The sequence below is a fragment of the Pyrus communis genome, chromosome 10, assembly GCF_963583255.1.
Source record: "Pyrus communis chromosome 10, drPyrComm1.1, whole genome shotgun sequence".
NCBI classification, from domain to species: Eukaryota; Viridiplantae; Streptophyta; class Magnoliopsida; order Rosales; family Rosaceae; genus Pyrus; species Pyrus communis.
In genome coordinates, this window is record NC_084812.1 from 11,665,451 (window position 1) to 11,688,773 (window position 23,323).

The 23,323-nt window shown below is 36.0% G+C and overlaps 2 protein-coding genes across 3 annotated transcripts; both read right to left on the reverse strand.

Moving 5' to 3' along the window:
- Positions 1-7,794: 7,794 nt before the first annotated feature.
- LOC137747286 (suppressor of RPS4-RLD 1-like) lies at positions 7,795-18,522 on the reverse strand. Of its 2 annotated transcripts, XR_011069938.1 has the most exons (25): positions 18,244-18,522; positions 18,015-18,124; positions 16,640-17,283; positions 16,474-16,518; positions 16,149-16,250; positions 15,985-16,065; positions 15,730-15,796; positions 15,188-15,288; positions 14,960-15,067; positions 14,540-14,610; positions 14,363-14,419; positions 13,684-13,792; positions 13,520-13,600; positions 13,143-13,229; positions 12,081-12,287; positions 10,899-11,236; positions 10,715-10,801; positions 10,529-10,628; positions 10,235-10,326; positions 10,113-10,151; positions 9,919-10,009; positions 8,960-9,057; positions 8,555-8,864; positions 8,426-8,471; positions 7,795-8,056 (listed from the first exon to the last, which is right to left on the reverse strand). XR_011069938.1 is itself a non-coding variant. In XM_068487372.1 (24 exons), exons 1-23 carry the CDS (start codon positions 18,363-18,365, stop codon positions 8,576-8,578), a joined length of 3,126 nt encoding a protein of 1,041 aa, XP_068343473.1. In that variant the 5' UTR covers positions 18,366-18,521; the 3' UTR covers positions 7,795-8,056; positions 8,555-8,575. The 2 variants fall into 2 exon arrangements, 1 of the variants encoding a protein (XP_068343473.1); XM_068487372.1 differs by lacking the exon at positions 8,426-8,471 and having other exon boundaries at positions 18,244-18,521.
- A 2,263-nt stretch (positions 18,523-20,785) lies between these two features.
- On the reverse strand, positions 20,786-22,400 carry LOC137747616 (probable esterase KAI2). The gene is made up of 2 exons (XM_068487757.1): positions 21,977-22,400; positions 20,786-21,446 (listed from the first exon to the last, which is right to left on the reverse strand). Exons 1-2 carry the CDS (start codon positions 22,342-22,344, stop codon positions 21,002-21,004), a joined length of 813 nt encoding a protein of 270 aa, XP_068343858.1. The 5' UTR covers positions 22,345-22,400; the 3' UTR covers positions 20,786-21,001.
- Between the last annotated feature and the right edge of the window lie 923 nt (positions 22,401-23,323).

Here is a 23,323-nt window from a genome sequence, read left to right on the forward strand (position 1 = left end):
GGGCCGGCCTAGTGGGGCCCACTAGCCATTTGGCCTAACTCTCGGTTGGAGACGGTTTTCGTGTCATTTCAAGCTATTTTAGCCATATATCCCTTTGACCGGGTCGGTTGGAGATGACCTTAGATTATTTTCAAAAGAGATGTCAAATCTTAAGTGTAATGTCATGTAATCAAATTTGAAGGTAAGAGTTAGCTCCAACCGATGGATTGACATATGAATTTTCATATGTCAAATCTGACATATGAGAAAAGATAATGTCGAATAATTTTTAATTATTTTATTGTGTGGATTCCATTAATGCTCAAATCATTTTTTAATTATACATTTCCATTGGAAATGCTCTTAGACGGTCAAATTTTAAACATAAAATTTAAGTTTGAAAACTTATGTGTCACATTGATTTTTCTTTCTAAATTGTGTTTTCTAACCGAAATGTCAAATTTAAACTATTATTTATTACATTATTTATTTTTTATAGCTGTAATTGGTATTTTAAAACAAAAGATAAGCATAAAAATTATGATAAGCATTTTTTAATTACTACAAATAGATTTGAAGTCAACAATAACAGTAAAAAAAGACAACAACAATATTTTTCAACCGAGAAACTAAATCTATGTGGCATGATATGAATGACATCTCTCCCCCTTGCTGTCAAATTTAAGATCAGCTTTCATTACCAATGGAATGTTTAAATATTTTTATATTATTTTAATTCATTTTCTTTCATTACCAATGCAAAGAAAACAAATATGAATTTTTATTTTATATTTAAAATTTAATATATCGGGTGGAAAACAAAACCTTAAATATGTCAAAGTATCATATAAGCTGTCAAATTTAAATTTTATATTTAAAATTTGACATCTTTAAAGATGATCTTACTTATTTTTAATGATGACGTAACATCATTTCATATTCTTCTATTAAGCATACACTTCATAATTTACACTTTGGCTATAAGTTAAATGTGCCAGTTTGTTTGATAATCATATACGATTTAACAACCATTTCGTTACTTGTCACAATATGGTCCACCTCTTTCAAACCATTTGTCACAAATTCCAACTATTCCACCTCCTCATTTATGTGTATTACATCGAACAACTTTTTCAATAGCGGCGAGACCTACTTTAATTGGCAAGTTATTTCTGCTAGAGAATAAGTCGTACAATATTGTACGCATAAATGTGGTCTCCTTCAGCATTGCTCTTTTTGCTTTCAGTTGTGACAATTTAACAAAAAATAAAAATTATAAAACAAGTTAATAATAAATAATTAAAAACTCTTGATATAAATGGCAAAAATAGAAACTAAAAAGAAGGCCAACGGACCAGAATTATTATTTGGCATATTTTAGTCACAACTGGGTTTTGTTACAGCTGGTTCGTTTCAGATGGGGTCATTTGCCAGTTTGACAGACCACTTGGCGCCGGCCACGTGGATCGTCGTGACAATAATATTACGTGGGGGTTTACTGTTGTTTGGTATCTTTCGTTGGATTTCTTCAGCACCGCCAAAACTATATGGGCCCGGGATATGTTTGCCTCGGAAACCGTGATCGGGAAACGCATATTTTTGTCTGTTGGTATCTACCTGGATTCTTTCCTTTTTTTAATAGAAAATGATGAGATTTTAATCTCTTTTTTTCTTTCTTTTATTTGTATATTAAGAAAAATAATAATTAGGAGAGTCTCTCTGTCTTGACATGGAAAACAATGAGGACTGAGTTGGGACGTGATATTTTTATTTATTATTATTTTTTTTAACATACAATATTATCTACATTAAGATAATAGAGTAAACTTAACCTTACATAAGTAGCAATTTTGTGGTTCAAATTTACTTTTGACGAGAATCGAACATAAAACATTTCAGTTACAGGTTTTATTTGTAGTTCGTAGATGAGTTTCATATAGTGGCAAGATAACAAAAATTATTTGGTGTTTTGAAGTATAAAATATCACTAAAGTTTTGACCTTTGAATCTTGATTTTGATGGTTTTTATCAAAGATTTAATAGTTAAAAGATCTGAAGTATTCAACACTCCGCATGATAAAAAAATCTCTCAAAATATGGTAAAAGACAAACTGAAAAAATAAATATGCTTAAAGGCAACAAAATAAATTGGCTTAAATGTCAAAATGGTCCATGTGTTATAGTTATATGGCCAATTTAGTGTCACATCCCGGCCCGAGGCGAATCACTTTCCGGGCCCGCTCCACCACCGTAGCACGATATTGTCTGCTTTGGGCTTACCATTCCCTCACGGTTTTGTTTTTGGGAACTCACAAGCAACTTCCCAGTGGGTCACCCATCATGGGATTGCTCAAGCCCCCTTCTCGCTTAACTTCGGAGTTCCTAAGGAACCCGAAGCCAGTGAGCTCCCAAAAGGCCTCGTGCTAAGTAGGGATGGGAATATACATTTAAGGATCACTCCCCTGGGCGATGTGGGATGTCACAATCCACCCCCCTTAGGGGCCCGACATCCTCGTCGGCACACACGCGACCAGGGTTAGGCTCTGATACCAAATTGTCACATCCCGGCCCGGGGCGGATCACTTCCCGGCCCCGTTCCACCACCGTAGCACGATATTGTCCGCTTTGGGCTTACCAAGCCCTCACGGTTTTGTTTTTGGGAACTCACGAGCAACTTCCCAGTGGGTCACCCATCATGGGATTGCTCAAGCCCCCTTCTCGCTTAACTTCAGAGTTCCTACAGAACCCGAAGTCAGTGAGCTCCTAAAAGGCCTCGTGCTAAGTAGGGATGGGAATATACATTTAAGGATCACTCCCCTAGGTGATGTGGGATGTCACATTTAGCCCTCGTGTTTTCTATTTAGCTAATTTAGTCCTCGTGTTTGTTTCTTTTAGCCAATTAAGAATATTTTGTGACATCCCACATCGCCCAGATGAGTGATTCTTATATGTATATTCTCATCCCTACCTAGCACGAGGCCTTTTGGGAGCTCACTGGCTTCGAGTTCCTTAGGAACTCCGAAATTAAGCGAGAAAGGGGCCAGAGCAATCCCATGATGGGTGACCCACTGGGAAGTTGCTCGTGAGTTCCCAAAAACAAAACCGTGAGGGAATGGTAAGCCTAAAGCGGACAATATCGTGCTACGGTGGTGGAGTTGGGCCCGGGAAGAAGTTAAGCGAGAAGGGGGCCAGAACAATCCCATGATGGGTGACCCACTGGGAAGTTGCTCGTGAGTTCCCAAAAACAAAACCGTGAGGGAATGGTAAGCCTAAAGCGGACAATATCGTGCTACGGTGGTGGAGTTGGGCCCGGGAAGTAGTCCCTCCCGGGCGGGGATGTGACATATTTCATTCAATTTCTTTTTAAAAAAAAATCATAAGATAAATTACATGAGATATAATTACCCTTTCTCTTTACATAAAAATGAAAATCAATGAGAAATAACACATATAAGAGATAAAACTTCCAATCTAAAAAATGATTGAGGTTGCGACATAGAAAAAAGAGGGGGTAATGTTAGGGAGGAGGTCAGGGAGTTGGGAGGAGAACAAATTTTCTTTTAATTTTTAATTTTTAATTTTATTTCATTTTTAAATATTTTAAATCAAATAAATAATTTTATGATAATTTATAAACTTTTCTATATAAATTAGATGGAAATGTCCTTAATTGGCAAATGAAGATAAATAAAAGGACCAAATTGAAAACACAGGGACTAAATTGACCCAATAACTAAAACACATGGACCATTTTAACATTTAAGCCAAAAAAATTTGACATTGATTTCCATTTAAACCAAGGGAATTAATTTTTAATTGCATTTTAATAATTAAATTAAATTCGTTTAAAAAAATTTACTAAAGTACGGATAACCACCCAACATTTTATGTTGATCACTTAACATTTTAAAATTTAGATATCTATCACGTCACCTGCGTTAAGTAATGACTTTACCAACATTAAGTCATAATGTTTCTAGCATTAAATGATGATATAGACAAATACTAAAGTGGTTTGTGGAGGTCTAATTCTCCAAGTTGACTTCCTTTAGCCAAACCGTAAATTTTTTTAGTGATACTACGTCGATTGAAAATTTAAAGCTCTGTAAATGATATGTGAGTAAAAACTTGCTTTAATAATTGTCCATCATCACTTAAGACTAGTGAACCTACCAAATGTTCACTTTTCAAAATATTAGGTAGTTATTTGGAAAATTTGAAAGGTTGTGATCAATTTAAAATCACCTCCAAAAGTTAGGTAGTTATCCTGCCTTAAATTTTTTTCCCCTCTATTTCTATATGAAAGAGATGAGATTCGAACTAGATATCTGTTTCCAAATTGAGAAGAAAGCTCTAGTGTTAATCTAAGTACAGTATGTTTTGAACTAATTAAATACAATCATACAATGTCATATATTCTTCAAAGGACTACATACAATTAATCATTTGCAATAAAAGTATTTCTTATATTTATTGCAACAGTTTCCTCGTATGGTTTTTGGACTAAAATCTTTTCAATGGATTCAAGTTTATTCGTTTAAGCAAAATAAGAGCCCTTTTTTTTACAATCCCGATAAGTGCAGATGTGAGCTATGCTAGTTTATATTGATTTAAGGCATTGTACGCTTTCTTGCACTTTTTAACATTTTGTTTCTTATATAACGTTACATGAGTAGAGGAAATAAATTGGTATTGAACTCGACATTTAAGAGATTCGAACATAACACTTCTCAATTACAATTAAAAATGAATACTATTAAACCATAATACTGAATGACCTCCCTCGTCGTACATTCGCATACTATAAAAATAGATGAGTTTTTCTCCGTTATGACTAAAAATAGGGTTGTGGATTAAAATTTTCATGCCAAGACAAAAATAAAAAACTTTAATCTTATCTCATTAGTTACGTTGTAATTAATTTGTCTAATTTTTTGTATGGCTTAAAGGCCCTTCCTAATCTGATTTTCTAGCTCCGCTACTGATTATATCTGATTTGAACAAAAAAAAAAAAAAAAAAAAAAAAAAAAGAAGAAAAAGATTATATGTGAGGGGCTTCGGACTTCATTAGCCAGACATCGCAGGAATGGTAGGTATCAGCAATCCAAGGCCCAATTTCTTGGAGCCCAACCTCAGTTAAAGTGGGTAGACAATGACATGTAGCCGCAAGTGGTATTTTACTGTAGTCGTGCAGAGGAATGTTGTCATTACATTACAGCGTGAGTTCGAACTCCGTTAGCTTCCTAATCTAATATCTAATCTAACAAATTTATTTTTTTTATTTTCTTCTTCTTCAAAAAAAAAATAAAATAAAAAAATAAAAAAAATAAAATAAAAGGAAAGAAAAAATTAACATGTAGCTTGCCTTGTCTTTTTGTTCGTAATCTACAGTCTGTTGGACCTTGAAGATAGACAATAAGGGGATATGGGAAATCTCTGAAATGACTTTAATTTAGAGTGTGTTCGGTACCATTTCATAAATTAGTTTTCTTTTATATATTTTTTTCACCTATCTTATATTATTTTTTTAATTTATATTTTAGTTATAAGGCGATGAAAAATATGATAAGGATAAGCATGACAACACTCATAAAAAATGGTTGAGTTCTCAAAAAACGAAAAGAAAAAAAAAAGGAAAGAAAAATGGTCGAATAAAGAATCGAACTTATTTATTTATAGGGTTGAATAGATTGTGGAACATAGGGATATTTTAGTCCAACCAAACCGGCCAATCTGAATTTTAATGGCCGGTTTAGTTTGGTTTTGAGCAAAGAAAATGTTAAATGATTTAAGCATCGAATTGAACTATAATGAATTTTTTATTTTTTGTCAAAGAATGATAATGAATTTGTCTGGTTAAGATTTCGAGCTTTTGTAAACTGATATTGAATCTAATTGGCCACTACATATTGATAATTAACTATTATAAAACCTTCTAGCAACAAAAAGTCTTTCCTAACCAATCAAATTTGGTTTAAAAGGTATCTTACCTAAAATTAATTGCACTCTTACGTCAGCAAAAGATAAATAATTGTACGGAAGCACAATTATCTTTCAAATTAGTATATCTTCAATTACGGAAAATTTTATTTAAACCCATATCATGTTTTTCTACATTCAACTTATTCTTTACATCTATATTATTTTTAATTAAATATTTAATATCTCTTTAAATCCAAATTTACTACCTAAACTAACCTTACAAACTCAATTCAAAATGTAAATTTATCTTTACACCCCTTTAGAAAATAAAATCTCAAATTGAATAATTTGGTGAAGTTTCTACTTGTTTATGGGAATTGTGAAAGCTTTTGGAGTTTGACTTCTGTGGCCAAGTTGAATAATTTGGTGAAGTTCGAACTTGTTTATGAATCTTCCATATACTAATAATAATTTCTTTTTTAGTTTCCCCTTCAGATTGTATAGCTTGAATTTGATGAACTGTTGTGTTTGTTGACAAGACTAGATGCATGACAATGGCAAAAAAGTTAAAACAAACTTCAAATTAATTAAAAATATATCCAGAAAGAGGATTAGAGTTTTTTTTTTTTTTTTTTTTTTTTTTTTTTTTTTTGTCGAATTTGAAAGAATATTAGGTTAAAAGGATGAAAATCCTTTAGCCTCCATCCTCATCAACTCAATGCCATCGCTACTCCTTTGTATACTTCTCCATATGTAGAAACGTGGAATTATAATATTTACCAGGAATGCATGAAAGAGATGAGGCAAGTAGTATATGCCTAAAGCTTCGAGGAAACCAAATTGCATGAAATGATGAGAGAACATGGAATTATAAGATTTGCCTAAACCTTTGAGGAACCAAATTAGCAGTGGAGTTTTTGCCACCATATACATTGCGAAACTAAAAAACCCATCCTCTCCACTCTAAAAAAAGCTTTTTTTTGTTTTTTTTTTTTCCCTCCTATAAGAGAAAGGGTTTAAACTGAAATGAAGGTAGGATAAACATTATATGATGGTAGGGTTTAATTTTTGGGAGTGGGTTTATTGATAAATATTAGTTTTATTGTTAATTATATTTGTATTTGATGTAATTATGCAATAAGAAAAAAAAAATAATAATTCACATTTAAAGTTTAAGTTGGGCATAAAAAAAGGTTATATGAGTCCAAATAAAATTTTTCTTAATTACACATGGCATACAAAACCCCATTCAAGAAAGAAGATAATTATTTGGAACAAATCGACTGATTTCAAAGACTATATAGGACTATATGATATCGACATTATATCAATACGACAGTGTTATAAAGGACTATTTGCTAATGGCTATGGTATAGCGTTATTTGAGAACATCGCAACCGTAACAGTGCATACTTGAGAGCATTTCCCAAATCAATTTGATATCAAAAATACTATTCTTACTATTTATTTGTAACATCTATTTAATAAAGATGAAACCCCGGCATACCCTATCTCTACTAAAAAAAGGGTACCCTATAGGTGTTTCGTTTTTCACTATCAGTCATTTTTTCATGAGACCTCATGACCCTTTTAGACAAGAGTTGGAAACTCGTGACCCTTTTTGACTCTAACTTCGAATCCTCGATGGTGTAAGACGTATTTATTTATTTTTTTGAGCAAACAATATTATCTACACTAAGGGTGATAAAATAAGCTTAACCTCACAATAGACCAACAATAATGTGATTCGAATTCGTTTTTGACAGGAATCGAACTTAAGATCTCTCACTTAAAGAAAGAACTAAGGAAAAAGAAGAAAGGAAACACTAGAGAGGGAAATGCGGTCAACAACGACAAGGTCCCAAAAGGAGAAAAGATGGTAAAATAAATATGTATATCATGACAACTATTTATTGTGAATTAGAACTGCAAAGCAAATTTATTGTGATAAATAAAAACAAATGCCGGGGCAACGAAAATAAAAATTACAACCTTATTATCCTAGGGATCTGTACAACAAATCAAATAAACGTATAGCAAGCATACACGTTACAATGATATAAGCCGGTGTAAGATTTGCAGAAATCTTGCCTCAAATTGACTCTGTTGCTCTCCGAAGAACAAGGCAAACAATCTTCCCGCTTAAAACATTTTGCTGCAATAAAGTCAAATTCACGTGGTCACGACATCGTATCGAATGATGCGTATATTACATGTGGGAGCTTCATTTGGATACCTGGATGTCCAATATCTAAAGACTACGTAGTATGTGCAAAAAATTAGGCCTCGTTCAGTGCCTTGGATTGAATTGGATTGGGTAGCTTGTAAACTCTTAAGGTATATTGATTACTGAAGGTTATAGGTGAATGGTATTTACATTTTTAGGGGATTAGACATGACGGAAACTTATCCCTTACAATCCCGCCAATTTGGGAGGGAGTGGAAGGGGTGAGTTTCCGTAAGAAGTAATCCATTTTCCACCTTCAATTTGGCCACAATTTGTTCATTTCTTCCTTCAACGTACCTTGAATCTAGTGGGGGTTGTGACGGTTGTAAAATCCACTTCAATCCTAGACACCAGACGAGCCCTAGTTTTGAGCAATCAGACATGTATACTATATTCTCATTAGATCTACTGATGCAGTGAACTCACCTCTTCAGAACTTTCAGAAACTCAGTCATCATAAGTGCTCAGAGCAGCAACAACTGAACCGGTTGTGGCGAGAGTTGATTGCACATCGGGATGATCTTTCCAGGATGTTGTTGCCTTCAGACATGGATATAGCCAAGTCTTCATCGAATAAACAAACGAGTCTGGATCAGAGTTCAGAATGGCTTCCCAATCTACCTGTAAACCTTGTGGGATATTTCCTATGAATTCCATATTAGCAGCAAGAAATAATCCGAGCATAACAACAAACCCCACAGCAGCAGAGCCTCTTGAAAGAGGCATAAAATTGTACCTGAGACAATTACGTATGGATGTACTCTTTATTTAGAACTATATAATTTCAGAAAGACACATGCCATATGTATGCATCAAGGTCAAATGATATACCAGTAATATGTCATCCTTAAAATTGCATCTCTCACTTTTTCAAGCACGACGAATTCATTAGATCCATAATTTTCACCGCAATAAGCGTTGCATATAGCCTGCGGACATATAGTCGAGACATGAACATTAGCTATTCATTCAGCCAAACAATTTGAAATAAATAAAGAAAAACACCATCAAGGATTGCACCAACAAGGATTGTTGATACACTGAGTGAAGGGCAAACAACAATATAAACAAATATTTTAGCATCTGTAGCTAAAAAATTCTGCTCATTGGCACCAGCCCAAAGCTCCAGTCTATCCAAAAGATTCTGCTTTGAAGTGAAAAAGTAAATGTGGGATTGCATCTTAAGGTTCTGCTTAAGCAGGATATATGGTGGCTAATTGTAAGGTATATCTCGGGTACAATATTCTGTTTATATATTAATTTATGTAGTGTTAGCAGTCTGGAATGAAAAAAGTATATCATCAGGAATGCGCTATTACTAGGATTATGAGTCTTGCATAATCCAAGAAGTAATAACTCTGGGAAGGTATCAGTTTTGAGCAATATGAAAAATGAGTGTTCACAAAGTTTGCAGAAGTGAGAGAAGTATAACACTTCAAAGCACATTTTGTTTCATGAGTCAGGCTACGTTACAGGTTGGATGTAGGATTAGCTAGATCAAATTCAGATATACTCTATGCAAGATCTTGTACGAGCATTTCACTGGCCAACACAATGCTCCGGAGATGCTATACATACAAAACTAGGGATAGGGGATGGTAAGATGCACTTCTCATATCTCACAGTGTGATATCTGTTCTTCCCATACAAATGTATTGCTCATATCAAGGATACCCAGAAACAACTTAAGGGATTTAGCATGTTAGATTACCCATATCTATTAAACAAAAGAAGGGACAGAAATACAATTAAATTTATTGGCTTGCATAGAAGGGTGTAGGGTAACATACTTCCCATGCCTTCGCCATTTCTGCATCAAATTCATCCCACCTTGAAGGCGTACAAGGTGTTCTGATTGCAAATTCATATTTGTTCTCCCCCCTGGAATAGACATTTGATACATCCAGAAATTGAAAAACGAAAATAAGTAAATAAGGTGGAAAAAATAAAAGAGAAAGTTGCAAGCCAAGGAGCAAAAGACTACATTTTTACTAGGGTAATCCTCGTTCCTTCAAGTTGCCTCCTGAAATAAGTAGCCAGTCAGAAATTAGGCGTGACATGGAATTAAAATGTAAGGACATCAATTTTAACAATATGTAATCTTACCCCTCAAAGGCAGTACTATCGCACCAAGTAGACAACCAGAAGTCCTCACCGACTACTCTGTATAAGTCAGCGCAAGATTTTGCTTGCATAATCTGCATGGATATAACCATACTAGTGAACAACTATTTACATATTAAAGAAATTATTCTTAAATGAGGGTTAAACATGAAAAAGAAAAGCAAACAGAAATTACATATTAAAAGTGACAATATCATATATGAATTTGATAAGAGTAGTCTTCCAAGTCATAACATAAGATTTTCAAGAGTATAAATATAACATTGGTGAACTCACATCTTGCAATTTCCCATCCCTGGATAAATCAATAAGGTTATCGACCTTACTATACACATAAGATCTTTCCTTCATAATAGCCTTGGCGACATTTAATGTTCTGCCACATTGACAAGTGATGAGCAATCGAGGAAAGGCAATTGTTTGAACAGTTCAATACTAAATGGAACCATTATAGACCTTCACCTTTCAAAATTTGGGAAGTAGCGAACAACTTTTGCTTGTCCTAGGATCAATGGTGTATGAGATCCAAATCCAGCATTAAACTCTTCACTGAGTTGTGTAGAAATCCAGGTTCACATTAGAAGACGACATAGAAGAATATTTGACCATCTTATTTAATCATTAAAATGGAAATCAGATGGAATACCTTAGCTTGTTAATCCACACAACAGGATCGCATGGCTCAGAAATCTGCCGCCATTTAACAGCTATTGAATAAACCTCATGCCATGACATCATTGACCGTGCAGATGAAATAGCTTCTGTAATTCCATATGAAGTTGAGGTCTCCGAAGAGCTACTCGTACTACAACCAGCACCACCTCTGTTCTGGCTGGGCAAATTAACTCTTTCCCTTCTCCGGCCTCGCTTACCAGACTTTGAGATGCTTTTATTATTAGAAAATTTCCATTCTGCTTGGAAGGAACGCCATGCTTTTGAAACCCTTTGAGCAACCTCAATAGCAGCCAATCCTGCCATACGATGCTGGTAGACATAGAATATGAGAAACGTAATAAAATTATTGGTTGGTTAATTCGAAGACTTCATGGCAAGGAAAACTAGACAAACAATGAAATACATTAAATTCTATGCATGCAGAGTTGAATGCTCAAAATGAGTCAACAGAAGAATGCCAAAAGCAACGACGTAATAATAACAACCCGAACGAAAATAAAAAAGTAACAAAAAATACAATGCGGAAAAAGCTTACTTGTTTCTTCTTTAAAAAAATATGGAAAATGCAGAATTTAAGTTTAACTTGTCTACACCACCACAATAGGTCAAAATTAACAGATTTTACAGTCAAGTACAGATATTAGCTCCTTTTTTAAAACTTGTTTGGACCAGAAAAGTTAATTCTTGTCTTTAAATTGGCTCAGTACAAAAGTAAAGTCTCAAATTACCCAACAAAACCATGAGCACTTTCATTCATCAATTTTTGTTTGGGACAATGAGGCGGATAAACGGACCACGTAAAAGATGCTTCATTTAATAGTGGAACCGTTCTTGATGTGCACCTCTGGTGAAATGTTTTGCAAATCTTTCAACTGAGCAACTTTTTAACAGATGATATACCATTTTCATCTAAGTATGAGATAGGTGAAAGATTATGAGGCTTGAATGCATTGCAACATCTGCAGCTTCAATTGAATCTAACTGATCCAGATTGTTGAATTTTAGTGGGAAAAATAGAGGTGTAACTATTCCTCAGGTAATACATTTACTTGAAATGATAAAAAGTTGAAACTAGAGAAAATGGAAAAACAGGACAGAAATACAATTAAGAAGCCACAACAATTGTAGAGAACTTCAAAGTTATCCAAATCACCTGACGTCGATTCGGTAAGAAGCCAGGACTATCATATTGGATTTTCCTTCCAATTGAATCCGCAGCTTGCAGAAGAGCAGCCTTCTGCTTTGTAACTGAAAATTCTTGCTTTCGAACCTTGCCCTTCTTCAAAGATTCACGCAGGGGAGGTTGTCGATAGACCTTTTCGCATACATTCTTGGGGTGCAATCTCTTGCACCAGTACTCCTGAATATTTGATATTCAACACATAATAAACACAACGTAGGAGAATTTGGAGAAATTGGTTAATGTTCCATTTGCATGTTGATTTGTAAGAGGCTGTGTTTAACCCTCTATTTCGGAAAACATGGTTGCATTTTATAGCTAAAAGAAAAAGAAGTTTTAGGGTCCTCTTTGAAAACCATGACTATTAAAGTGTGTTTGGATGAGGGACTTTAAAGTTCCAAGAAACTTAAGGCTAAATTGTTAAAAATCACGACAAGAAGACTACCAATGCACTATTCAAGCACTACCAAGCTTCTTCTAGCACATCACAAAGAGACTAAACAAAGGACTTCCAAATGACACCTGAAAGGTGTGTCATTTCAAAATTCAAAGTTTTCTTAAATGTATTGCACCTAGTTATTTTCTTCCTCTTATCTAATTGTTGCAGTGCATCCTACCAAATATAGCCCAAGATCCATGTTACTTTAAAGTCCCTAATCCAAACATGCCGTTAAAGTTACAGATAGAGTTCCCTTTTTGAAGTAATAATTTAATAACTTTAGCATGGTTATTTTTCGCCTCTTTGAAGTGGAAAATATTACATCTTGAAAGTTTCATATTTCAGCTTCAATTTCACAATTTGTCAGCTAAAAGACTAGATAAGGGAATCGCTTCCTGTGTAAATTTTATATTTCTCAGACGTCATTTTATACTTGATGCCTTTTGTGTAATTATTTACAGTATGTCAATATGCATTTATTCAGGTGTAACTGTGCCAAACAATGTTAAGTTTCTGATTTGAGAGGCATGCACTTGCTGAATGATACCTTGAAAAGTGAGAATCAAGATCGAATATAAATTCTCAAGAGAGAATACCTTGAAAAGTGAATCAATATCTCCATCAATATTAAACCAGTAAAATTCACTGTTGATTTTTGATGCTGTGTATAGAGCAATCTCTTTCTGAAAACAAAACAAAATAACAATGTTAAGCGTTTTAACATATAAGCAATGAATAGTTTGAGTTCAAATAAGGACATTGTCATTCATCAGTTCCCCTTGTGTGATGTACTCGTGATTTGTCATGCATAAGTTTTCACTCATGAAAGGGATACTAATGTTTCATTCAATATATTTGACAAAATCAAATAAAATGCGGGATGGAGCAAAGTGTCAAAGGTTTATTAAAGACATATGCTAGAACATGGAACTGCACGCCAAGAACTAGGCATATTACTCCAGATAAATTAAACCTGATAAAAAGCAAGGCATTGCAACACAAACTTCTCCATCGAGTCTAGCTCCAAATCAAGCACAGCATCGTAGTCCTTGACCTGTGACCAATATATAACTGAAATATGAAAAATATGTAGCTGATATTCCAAACCCAACAAACCAAAAAAATAACTTCTAATACCGCATGTCCATATTCTCCAAGGGCATGGTAGCAGGATGCCCGCAAATACAAGCACTCAATATTGGCACTCTCAATGCTCAACCCAGTTGACAAATCCTTAATAGCCTTGCTGCAGGATAGAATTCAGCAATAAATTACAGAGACTATTTCAAACATAGCACCATGCTGCATTTCACTAACATGATACCACAAATTCAGTCAGGCATCTCCAAGCGACATTAGCAACTTTTTCATCTATTAATATGGTCAAATGTCATCATCCTTAATATAATACTAACTAGACCCAATATGTATGGAGACTAGAAAACCAAGAGTATAGCACTCCACCACAAAAAAAAGAAATAAATAAATGAAGGCTATTGTGCATGTGGACTATTGTAGTGCCTAATTGGATTGTTGTATCCCAAAAAAAAAAAAAAATATCGTTCTTGCAACTGAGGATCACAAATTACTAAATCTATATATGATCAGTGCTTAAGTGGATTGTTGTATCACAAAAAACACATCATCCTTGCAATTGATGATCACAAATTACTAAATCTAAACATGATAAAAAACACAGGTGATATCCAAAAATCATTTATTCTTCAGAAGATCATGCAAACGTGTTAGGAGTAATATGGTTAATGGTTACATCAGTCAACCACTGAATCCAAATATATGATTTGGTAGAACGCACCTGTGTTCTCCCATCCCATGGAGCAGTAGTCCACGCAAATGATATGCTTTGGCAAACCTATCAGATTTAGACCAGAAAAAAAAAAAAAATATATCTCCAGTGTTAGCACCAGGCACCTGAAGATCAACATAAAAATTACAAACATGGATGGCTTAGTTCAGACAGAAAAATGCTCACCTTCCATCAATTTGTAGAGCTTTCTGCAGACATTCCAAAGCCTTGGCTGGGTTTGCCATATCTTGATAGAACTGGAATAACCGACATGACAGAAAAACAATATTTGTTATAAGTTCTAACTGTTTGATTTGTATCAACCAAAATGGCAAATCCTATTGACTCTATAAGTAATTAGGAGTGAACTAATAAACTGCTACAAAGCATCAGTTATGAGCCTATTCTTTAGATTCTAGTTTATTATGAATACTATTTCGTCATAGAGACATTGTCCCATATTGATTCCATGAGATTCTGCTTTTCACTATGAATGATGCCATTGGAATTGAGGATAACCAATGAAATGAACTAGGCACAAAGCTTTCTCAAACCTTGATGGAAATGCATTTGGCCTTGGTAAACAAAGAAATTTCTCATGGATACCTGGGTTAGCTGCACCCATGCCTCAAGAAAATTCTGATCCAGTTGAATTGCTTTCAAATGTGCCTCCTCAGCTTTTTTATATTCACCGACAGAAGACAATGCCAAACCCTAGGGAAGCCAATTACAATTTAGTCAAGACTCAATAGTACAAGATATATTCCAGGGTAAACAGCATGAACAATCACTAGACAACAGAATCAACAGGAAACTGAATCTTGGAAGACTCACCAAATATGTGTATGCAGATGTATTATCCTTGTCAAGTTTCACGCACGCAGATAGATCTTCAACAGCAGTGTAGAAGTCCTTGAACTTGAAGTTGGCAATTCCTGCAAAATTACAATGCTACTGTCATTATCTGTCTATAAAAAAATTCGTTCTTTTTGGCTACTAATAAAAATACAGTGAATAGATTTCCCAATATGTGCAGTTCTATTGGCTATTGTGTCATAGTATTGAGGTTATCATGCAATAGTCTCTATCACTTGCATATAAATTATCATTTAATATAACTGAAGACCTCACAATCTTCAATATCAAGCTTGTCAGTTAATAGACTATCAATGTCTCTAGAAAATTGTTTGCCTGCATCATTTTTAACATCTAAACAGCCCTTAATGCACCAAAAAAGTCAAAACGAAATACTGAAATTCCTGTAATACAATGTCATTTTGTTCATATAAAAGATGAAGGCATTATATTAGAGCATTTGAAACTGAGTCCTAAGATATGATGATTAATGAAAAGATATGGGGGTTTGAGCTAGTTACCCCTTTCGTGCAAAATGTCAGCTGAATTTGGTTCAAACTCTAATGCCTTGGACAAATCTTCAATGGCCTGGAATTATGAGGGAACAGTACATGAAATATGCATGGCAGTTCTTGTCTTAACAAAAAACTAGATATTATTCTATTATTTTACCAATAATTAAGTTGAAGGAACAGTGTACAACCACGACCAAAATATTCATTAGTTAAATTCAAAGACAATACGGTTACATGGAAAGACTAAGGTAGCATAAACACCTCAACAAATTCTCCCATGGCAGCTCGTGCTTGCCCTCTCCGTTTCCATGCCTCACAAGCTGATGGATTTGATTCCATGGCCTGAACAACACAATCAGATCAACCACTTGCATGTGAAACCAAACTGTTTTTATTCTTCTGTCAGATATTACTTAGTCAAATACCTTTGTAAAATCAGCTATCGCAGCCTCAAGTTCCCGTTGGAAAGCATAGGCTGTCCCTCTCCCTATTAGTGCCTCTGGATAGTTAGGATCCTCTTTCAATATCTGTGCATATAATTTACAAAAATGCAAATGTTCATAAAACTTGCTAATTGGCCCATAAAACAATGACCCTCTAGCCCTGTTGTTCCCTATCCGCACACCAAAAAAGAAGAAGGGAAAAGAATACAAATGGAAGTCAAAGAAAAGCAAGGAAAAGTATAGATGGGAAGGCAAACTGAAATTGCCAGAAAATGTTCAGGATGACTCGCATGGAGTGAAGCTTTACCTGGTCAAATATTGATATGGCATGAGCATACTTCCCTTCATTAACCTGTAAAAGAGTTATACTATATGTTACACAGAATATAAGGTTTAAACCACTGGAACTTCAACATAAACGTTAACTGTGCTCAAACAGAAAAACCGTTACCAAATAAAACATTATAACATACCTCTGCTATACCTCTTGACAGTCGAAAATCCACACTTATTGACTTGGTCTTTGAAAGTCTAGCAACAGAGAACTTTTTATTTTTCTTGGACTCCTCGCCAATTTCATCACGTATATCAGATTTACTACTTAGTTTAGGGGGTGTGGGAGGAGTTTCTATTAAATCACTTGACTTGCTACAAATCATAGGTAATTTACTGCATGTATCACTTAAGTCATTGCATGATTCAGAACTTAATTTATCATGATTCCCATTCATTTGGCTATCAAACTTCTTACTTCCTCCGGCTTTATCACCAATCCCATTCGATGCAACAAAATTACCATTAGACTTTCTATGGACCTCGGAGTTAACCGTTGATTCACTGCATAATTCTGATTCACCACTTAATTTATTGTCATTCTTATAAGTTTCACTAGATTTCCCATTAACATGCGATCTTGCTTCGGATGAAAGGTTAGATGATGTTGAGTCTTTTGCTTGGTTTTCATATCCATTACTTTTGTCCTTCTTTGCAATTGTTAAAAGCCCTTCCAGTTCTAGCAACTGCTTCAGATCTGCAGACTGACGGAAGGCATGTTCATAGCCTTGCTCCCAAACCAAAAGAGCATCCTCTTTCCTTCCCAAAGCAGAAAACGCACGACCTAGACAACAAAAACCAAGTCTAAGATCACAAAATGCCTGAGACCCAAGAGTACTTCATGTCGAATAAAAAAAAGCATCAACTAAGTGCACACTGTGAGTGCACAATTATGCATGTAAAGAGCCATATGATTCTAACATAATGAAATTTTAGGTCAATTATAAATGTGCTGTTTCGGAGAGAGCATGAGCGTGTACATACATATACATACATACATACATACATATATATAATTCAATACTTTCTATTAAATGTATTTTTGTATACAATGACGGGGAGTAAGCTCCTAATTATTTGAATAACCAACTATAAAAATACATAAAATCCAAGTTCCAATTTCCCACAGACCATTCATTAAAGCATTTTGAAGTAACTTTTAGATTAACAAAAAAAGAAAAAAAATCTATATACAAGGACCGCCACAATCAACACCACAAGTCATCTAAACAATGCAATTGTGATGCCTTAATATCTTGCGTACAAATTCTATGAACTTTTCACTCTGCATCAACTAACCACTCACTTAATCACATATTCCATACAACTAAAATTCAAATTAAGACTACATAAATTCCATCCGGAATCTCTAATTACGAGTAACTAAACAGTTGCACAGTTAAGCTATAATCATCAGCTAGTTACTCTAATAATCCTAAGTTAAAAAAAAAAAACGATATAAACATTCCAAGTCAAATAAGAGCTCGAATTCGAGGAAAATGATCGGAGGAAAACCTTTGAGGATGTAAGCTTGAAGAAGCGCGGGATCCAGCTGAAGCGCCCTATCGCAGTCCTTAATCACGTGCTTGTGGAGCTCCAATTGGCTGTAACAGAAAGCTCTGTTGCTGCAATCCACCAACATTCACAGCCACACAAAATCGATCAGAACACAATTCGATTACTAAATTGAAGATCGGTAGAAATCGGACGAGCGAGTGAGAGAGATATGGAGAGAGCGGCGGACCAGATATCTTGGATGGAAGAGGACTGGGAGAGGAGGGAGTCGAGGACTCGGATGGCCTTGGACCAGTCACGTGAGCTGCAGAGCTTGGCGAGCTCGGCCCTCTCGGCGACGGTGGCCGTCATTTCTGAGTCGCCGGAGCGAGGGATCGGGATGGCGCCGGGTCTGTGAAAGTCTCGAGTTTTCTCGCTTGTGTGTGTCTGTTCCGTGTGTTCCTTTCTTCGCTTCAACGGCTCCACCAAGAGGACGGGTTAAAGAGGAATAGGGGTAAAATTGGGAATATGGAAAGTAAAAGTTGAACTGCGAAGTGGGGAGGAAAGAGAGGAATGGCCGTGAGCACAACTGGATGGGATTGTGTGCCTACACGTGCGGGTCGCACGTGTTTCGATATTTGACATGATATGTTGTGGTTTGGCACTTTGTTTGACATTTTGTACGGCATCCGACCAGGTAAATTTGCAAACCCATAAACCTTGTTCATGTCGGATGGGCCTGATTTAATTTGGGTTCGTATGTACTTTGGACTGTTTTTCTCAGGCCCATTTTAGTTATCACAAAAAAATACAGCAGATTTATATTAAAATTTACCAAAAGATATGATGCAGCTTTTTTCACTCACAGCATTTACAAAAACATAACTTACTAAACACTTACCATTTATACTCCAAAACTTATTATTTTCAAAGTACGTCAAAAGCAGTTTTTGAAAAAGACTACTACAATACTAAACTGGCCTTCAGAACTTTTATGCGATCGTTTGCTAAGGTTAGGCTGGAATATACCTTTACTCGATGACTTATGCTCTAATTCTAAAATAGGAGAAGGACTTGCATCAAATATGTTTATTGTCACCTGACACTCCAGTCCAATAATACGATATTATGTGTAAATTTTCCTCATAGGAAATTGCATTTGTTTTCCTTAAAAAGAGGACAACAAGTGGCAAGCCACGGTTATCCACTCCTTCCGGAAGCCGGAAAGATTCATAGAGGCATTTCAGCTTCCCCTGGTCACAAGTCTAGCTTCCACATTAGTAGTAGGTTTCGCATCCGAGATCTCCAATTTTTAGTTTAAAGAAACCTCGTAATTTACCCTTTACCACTAAACCACCAGCTTGTGGTTAAGAAATTGCATTATTAGATTCAAACATGTCATGTGCGACAGTAAACATGTAATTTTGTTCCAAAAATATGCATGTTTTGACTACAACGAATGTGGACATCCGCAGATCGGCAAAGGAACGACAACATGCGGAAAAACATGTTCGCCAATGACACCACGCAACTGCTTCGTGACTCATGACAAGTGTACTCATACAAGACATTTCAACTATATATATAACATGCATGGCTCCTTGGGAACAAGCTTTCATACTTCCGTGGCACAAAGTGGGAGATGTGGAACATTAACCTCCATTCCTTCTTATGCTGGTTGTCCATGTGTCCGATTGCATCGCAAATTATCCAGTGGCGAAGCTACGTGTGGACAAGGAGTGGCGGTCGCCCCTTCTCTCGCCGGAAATCAAGCTTAGGAGCATGGTTCCACCCTTCCGGTCTCGTCGAAAATGATGAAATTCTGTCTGGTTTTCGGTCTTTTGGGTTTCCCTGCTCTATCCCAGCACAGACTAATCGCGTGCTCCTTATTTCCCCAAAAAAAAAAAAAAAAACCTAGACCAAAGAAAAGAGGAACGAAGATCTGCATTTTGCAGCTTCTAGAGACTTCTCCCATCCCAACCCACATGACCTTTCATAATTACAATTTGTTTTTTTTTTCTTAAATATTGGCCAATTAACTTGCACCACCTAAATTGCTTTGTTTTATTTTTTAATTATTGTCTAATTAATTTGACCACTCTTTCAATATTTTTTAAGTCATTTGTTTGACACTGTTATTTATCTTAAAATTCACTATCAATTTATACAAGCTTTAAAAAAAATTTGTAAAATATTACGAACTCGTGATTATTTTTTTCTTTCTCTTACTATCAAATTCAACAAAGTAATAAAGAAAATTTGTCAATATTTTTATATATTATATGTTTTTTGGATATTATAAGCTATATAATAAATAGACAATTATTTATATGGTATATAATAAAATTATTCAAATTTGCCTAGGCGAAGTGTAAAGTCATGTCCATCGCCCGATTAGAGATTAACATCTTTTAAAACTTTGCTAATTATACAGTTAAGTAATAGGACGATACAACGAGAAACGGTGCTAAATCATCCTTCAAATAATATTGTTGTTCAAACCCACCTTCGACTATTTTGAGTAGTACAAATCCTCTTTTGAATATTTTGGTTAGTGCAAATTCTTTTACGGGTAGTTCAAATAATCTTCTTGCAAATCCTGCACTTAAACCTCAAATAAATGTTCACATTTTTTCTGGACGCTAAATTTTTTAAATTTCGCCCCTCCTTCCAATAATTCTTGACTTTACCACTGAAATTATCCACATAACTTCGAAGTTGAACCAAAAGACAACGATTTTTGGAGATGCGTGGAAACACAATTTACATGTAACACATTCATTGATGATGAAAGTACGTGTTCAATAACAAAGCTTGTCTGTTTTGATCCAAGTAACTGTTCAATAACAAAGCTTGTCTGTTTTGATCCAAATAACGTTACATTACGTCATTATCGAATCAAAACACCAAGTCGCACTCCACCAGAAGACCTAAACCCAAATTAACAACCCACCTACATAATCAGTTGACTTTAATTATTCCAATTACACTTTGAAAAATTATTACAATTACACCGCTATGTCATATCTGATGTGCTTGAGCAGCACCGGATTCACAATCTCCGGCGAGCTCAGTTGCGGAAGATGACCGTCTGACGACATGACCTCGACGATCGACTCGCCGCCAAGATTCTGGTGCAAATACTCGGACACAACCACAGGGACAGCAAGGTCTTTTACACTCTGTAATATGTGACATGGCACCGTGATCAACCCAAGCATTTGTCTCAGGTCGCTTTGGAATATGGTTTGTGCCACGCTGAGGGCAATGTCCGGCCGCATGTTGAATAGGGTCCGGCTGAACTCCTGGACCGCCACCGAGTCCATGTCGCCGCCCACAGCCAGTGGCGCGAATCCAGAGCACCATGCCTTGTAGTTGGACCGGATCGCCTCGAATAGTTGCTCAAGATCTTCTTGCTCGAATCCTCCATAGTAGTCCACGTCGTTGAGATACCTATAAAAATGTTTCATTTTAATTAGTTGAATTGTTAATTGTGTTTAGGAAGTATAATTAAATAACAAAACAATCATTGAGAAAGATTGGAGAGCCAATATACTAATCAAAAGGTAGTTTTCGAAGATTAAGTAGTTGGGTTTGTGGGACTTCAGCTTAATTGTATAATTATTAAATTAATTAGTCAATTAGATCGATGGATCCACTTTGAGCAGACATGAACTAGTTTAACAAAAAAAAAAAAAATATATATATCAAATAAGAAGGTAAAATTGGAGAAATTAGTTAATAATTGATGGATCCTCTCGAACAAAGTTTCGAACAAATCAGTCTCCGCTTTGTTGGACAAAGTAGGGAGAGGTCGAACTTCAAAACTCTCCAAATCACAAAAATAAAAAACTAATATCTTATTGGCAAAGATAAATTTAGGATGATTAAGTAATTGGGTTTGTGGGACTTGAGCTGAATTCTATAACAATTGACTTCGTTTAGTTCCTAATTAAATGGATTAATTAGACGACGATATTTACCTAGGGGAGGCGCCGATCATGACGAGCTTGGTGAAGAGGTCGGGTCGGGTGATGGCGGCTATGGCTCCGATCATGCCTGAGACGGAGTGGCCGACGAATATGCATGACTCGACGCGGAGCTCCTCGAGAATGGCGAGGAGGTCGTAGGCGTAGCCTTCGAGAGTGGAGTAGCGCTCGAAGTCGAAGTATTCAGGGTTGGTGGTTCCGGCGCCCATGTTGTCGTACATAATGACGCGGTAGTCATCGACGAGGTGGGGGACGAGGTGCTTCCAGACCGACTGATCGGTGCCGAAGCCGTGGGCCAGCACTAGGACTTGCTGACCCGACCCTAAGACGCGCACGTTGTGAGCTTCTTCCACTATTCCCATTGCGGCTCTCTTTCTCTTCTTCTGCTCTCTCTCTTCTTCCGTTTTCTCTCTCTTCTTCCTCTCTCTGTTGCTTGATTGTTGGTTGGTTTGGCTGACAAGTACCAACTGGCACCACATATAAGAAGCCCTGTTGATAAGATCGGTGGGTGGGAGTACTAATCAGCTACTACTGGTGTACTGGAGCTTTCTGCGTGCTCTATTGACTGTTTTGACTAATGGCTGGTTTGGTATTGTTGTGCTTTAAACAAAAAAACTGCTTATGTTGTGCTGTGAGAATAAGCAGTTGTGAAATAAAGCAGCAGAGTGTTTGGTAAACTTTTTGTAAAAGTGCTTTTGAAAAAAAAGCAGTATTATAGTGTTTAATAAACTTTTATGTAAAACAGATGTGAAAAAAACTGGTTTTTCAAAGCTGGGTTTTTCAGCTTTGTGTTTTTGGCTTTTTTCACCCAAAACTGTGAAAAAAAGTTGAAGCTGAATGTTTACCAAACATAAAAAAGCTCCCAGCTTTTTTTATAGCCACTTTTTTTTTTTTTTTTCAGAATCACCTCAGTACCAAACTAGGGCTGAGTCTTTTGACAAGAAAATGGGGATTCTTGGTTAGAGCAACTCCACCCTAGCAAACTTCTAAGCTATTGGGCAATCCAATCCCCCATCCCCCAAAAATGGTTTAGCCCTTCCTAATAACTTGGGCTCCAAGGGAGCCCGACACAGCCCCTAGGCCCTAATCGCCTGGCATGTGACTAGGTGGAGTAACGTCAAGTTGACGTCATGGTAACGTCAATCTGACATCACGGTGGCATCAGCCACGATTTTGATTTTATTACCCAGGCGCGTGTAATTCACCACGAGAAAGGGCACCTCCCTCGATAGGATTTCAAGGGTGGGCACGCGTGCAGGCGCACTAAGTGGCTCTGGATTAGGGTCTAAGTGGCTCTTCCTCAACAATTGGATTTCCAACGACTATATTTTTGGGCCCAAC

Bases quoted from the DNA above. Each gene is read 5' to 3' on its own strand.
- LOC137747286 (XM_068487372.1), bottom strand. From the start codon at position 18,365: ATGACGGCCACCGTCGCCGAGAGGGCCGAGCTCGCCAAGCTCTGCAGC. The intron at 16,251-16,473 runs GTAAAGCTTCAC...TTATATGCACAG, and splicing joins CCATATCAATATTTGACCAG to ATATTGAAAGAGGATCCTAA. The intron at 10,802-10,898 runs GTATTCCATCTG...TACACAACTCAG, and splicing joins GTGTGGATTAACAAGCTAAG to TGAAGAGTTTAATGCTGGAT.
- LOC137747616 (XM_068487757.1), bottom strand. From the start codon at position 22,344: ATGGGAATAGTGGAAGAAGCTCACAACGTGCGCGTCTTAGGGTCGGGT. The intron at 21,447-21,976 runs GTAAATATCGTC...ACATTTTTATAG, and splicing joins ATGATCGGCGCCTCCCCTAG to GTATCTCAACGACGTGGACT.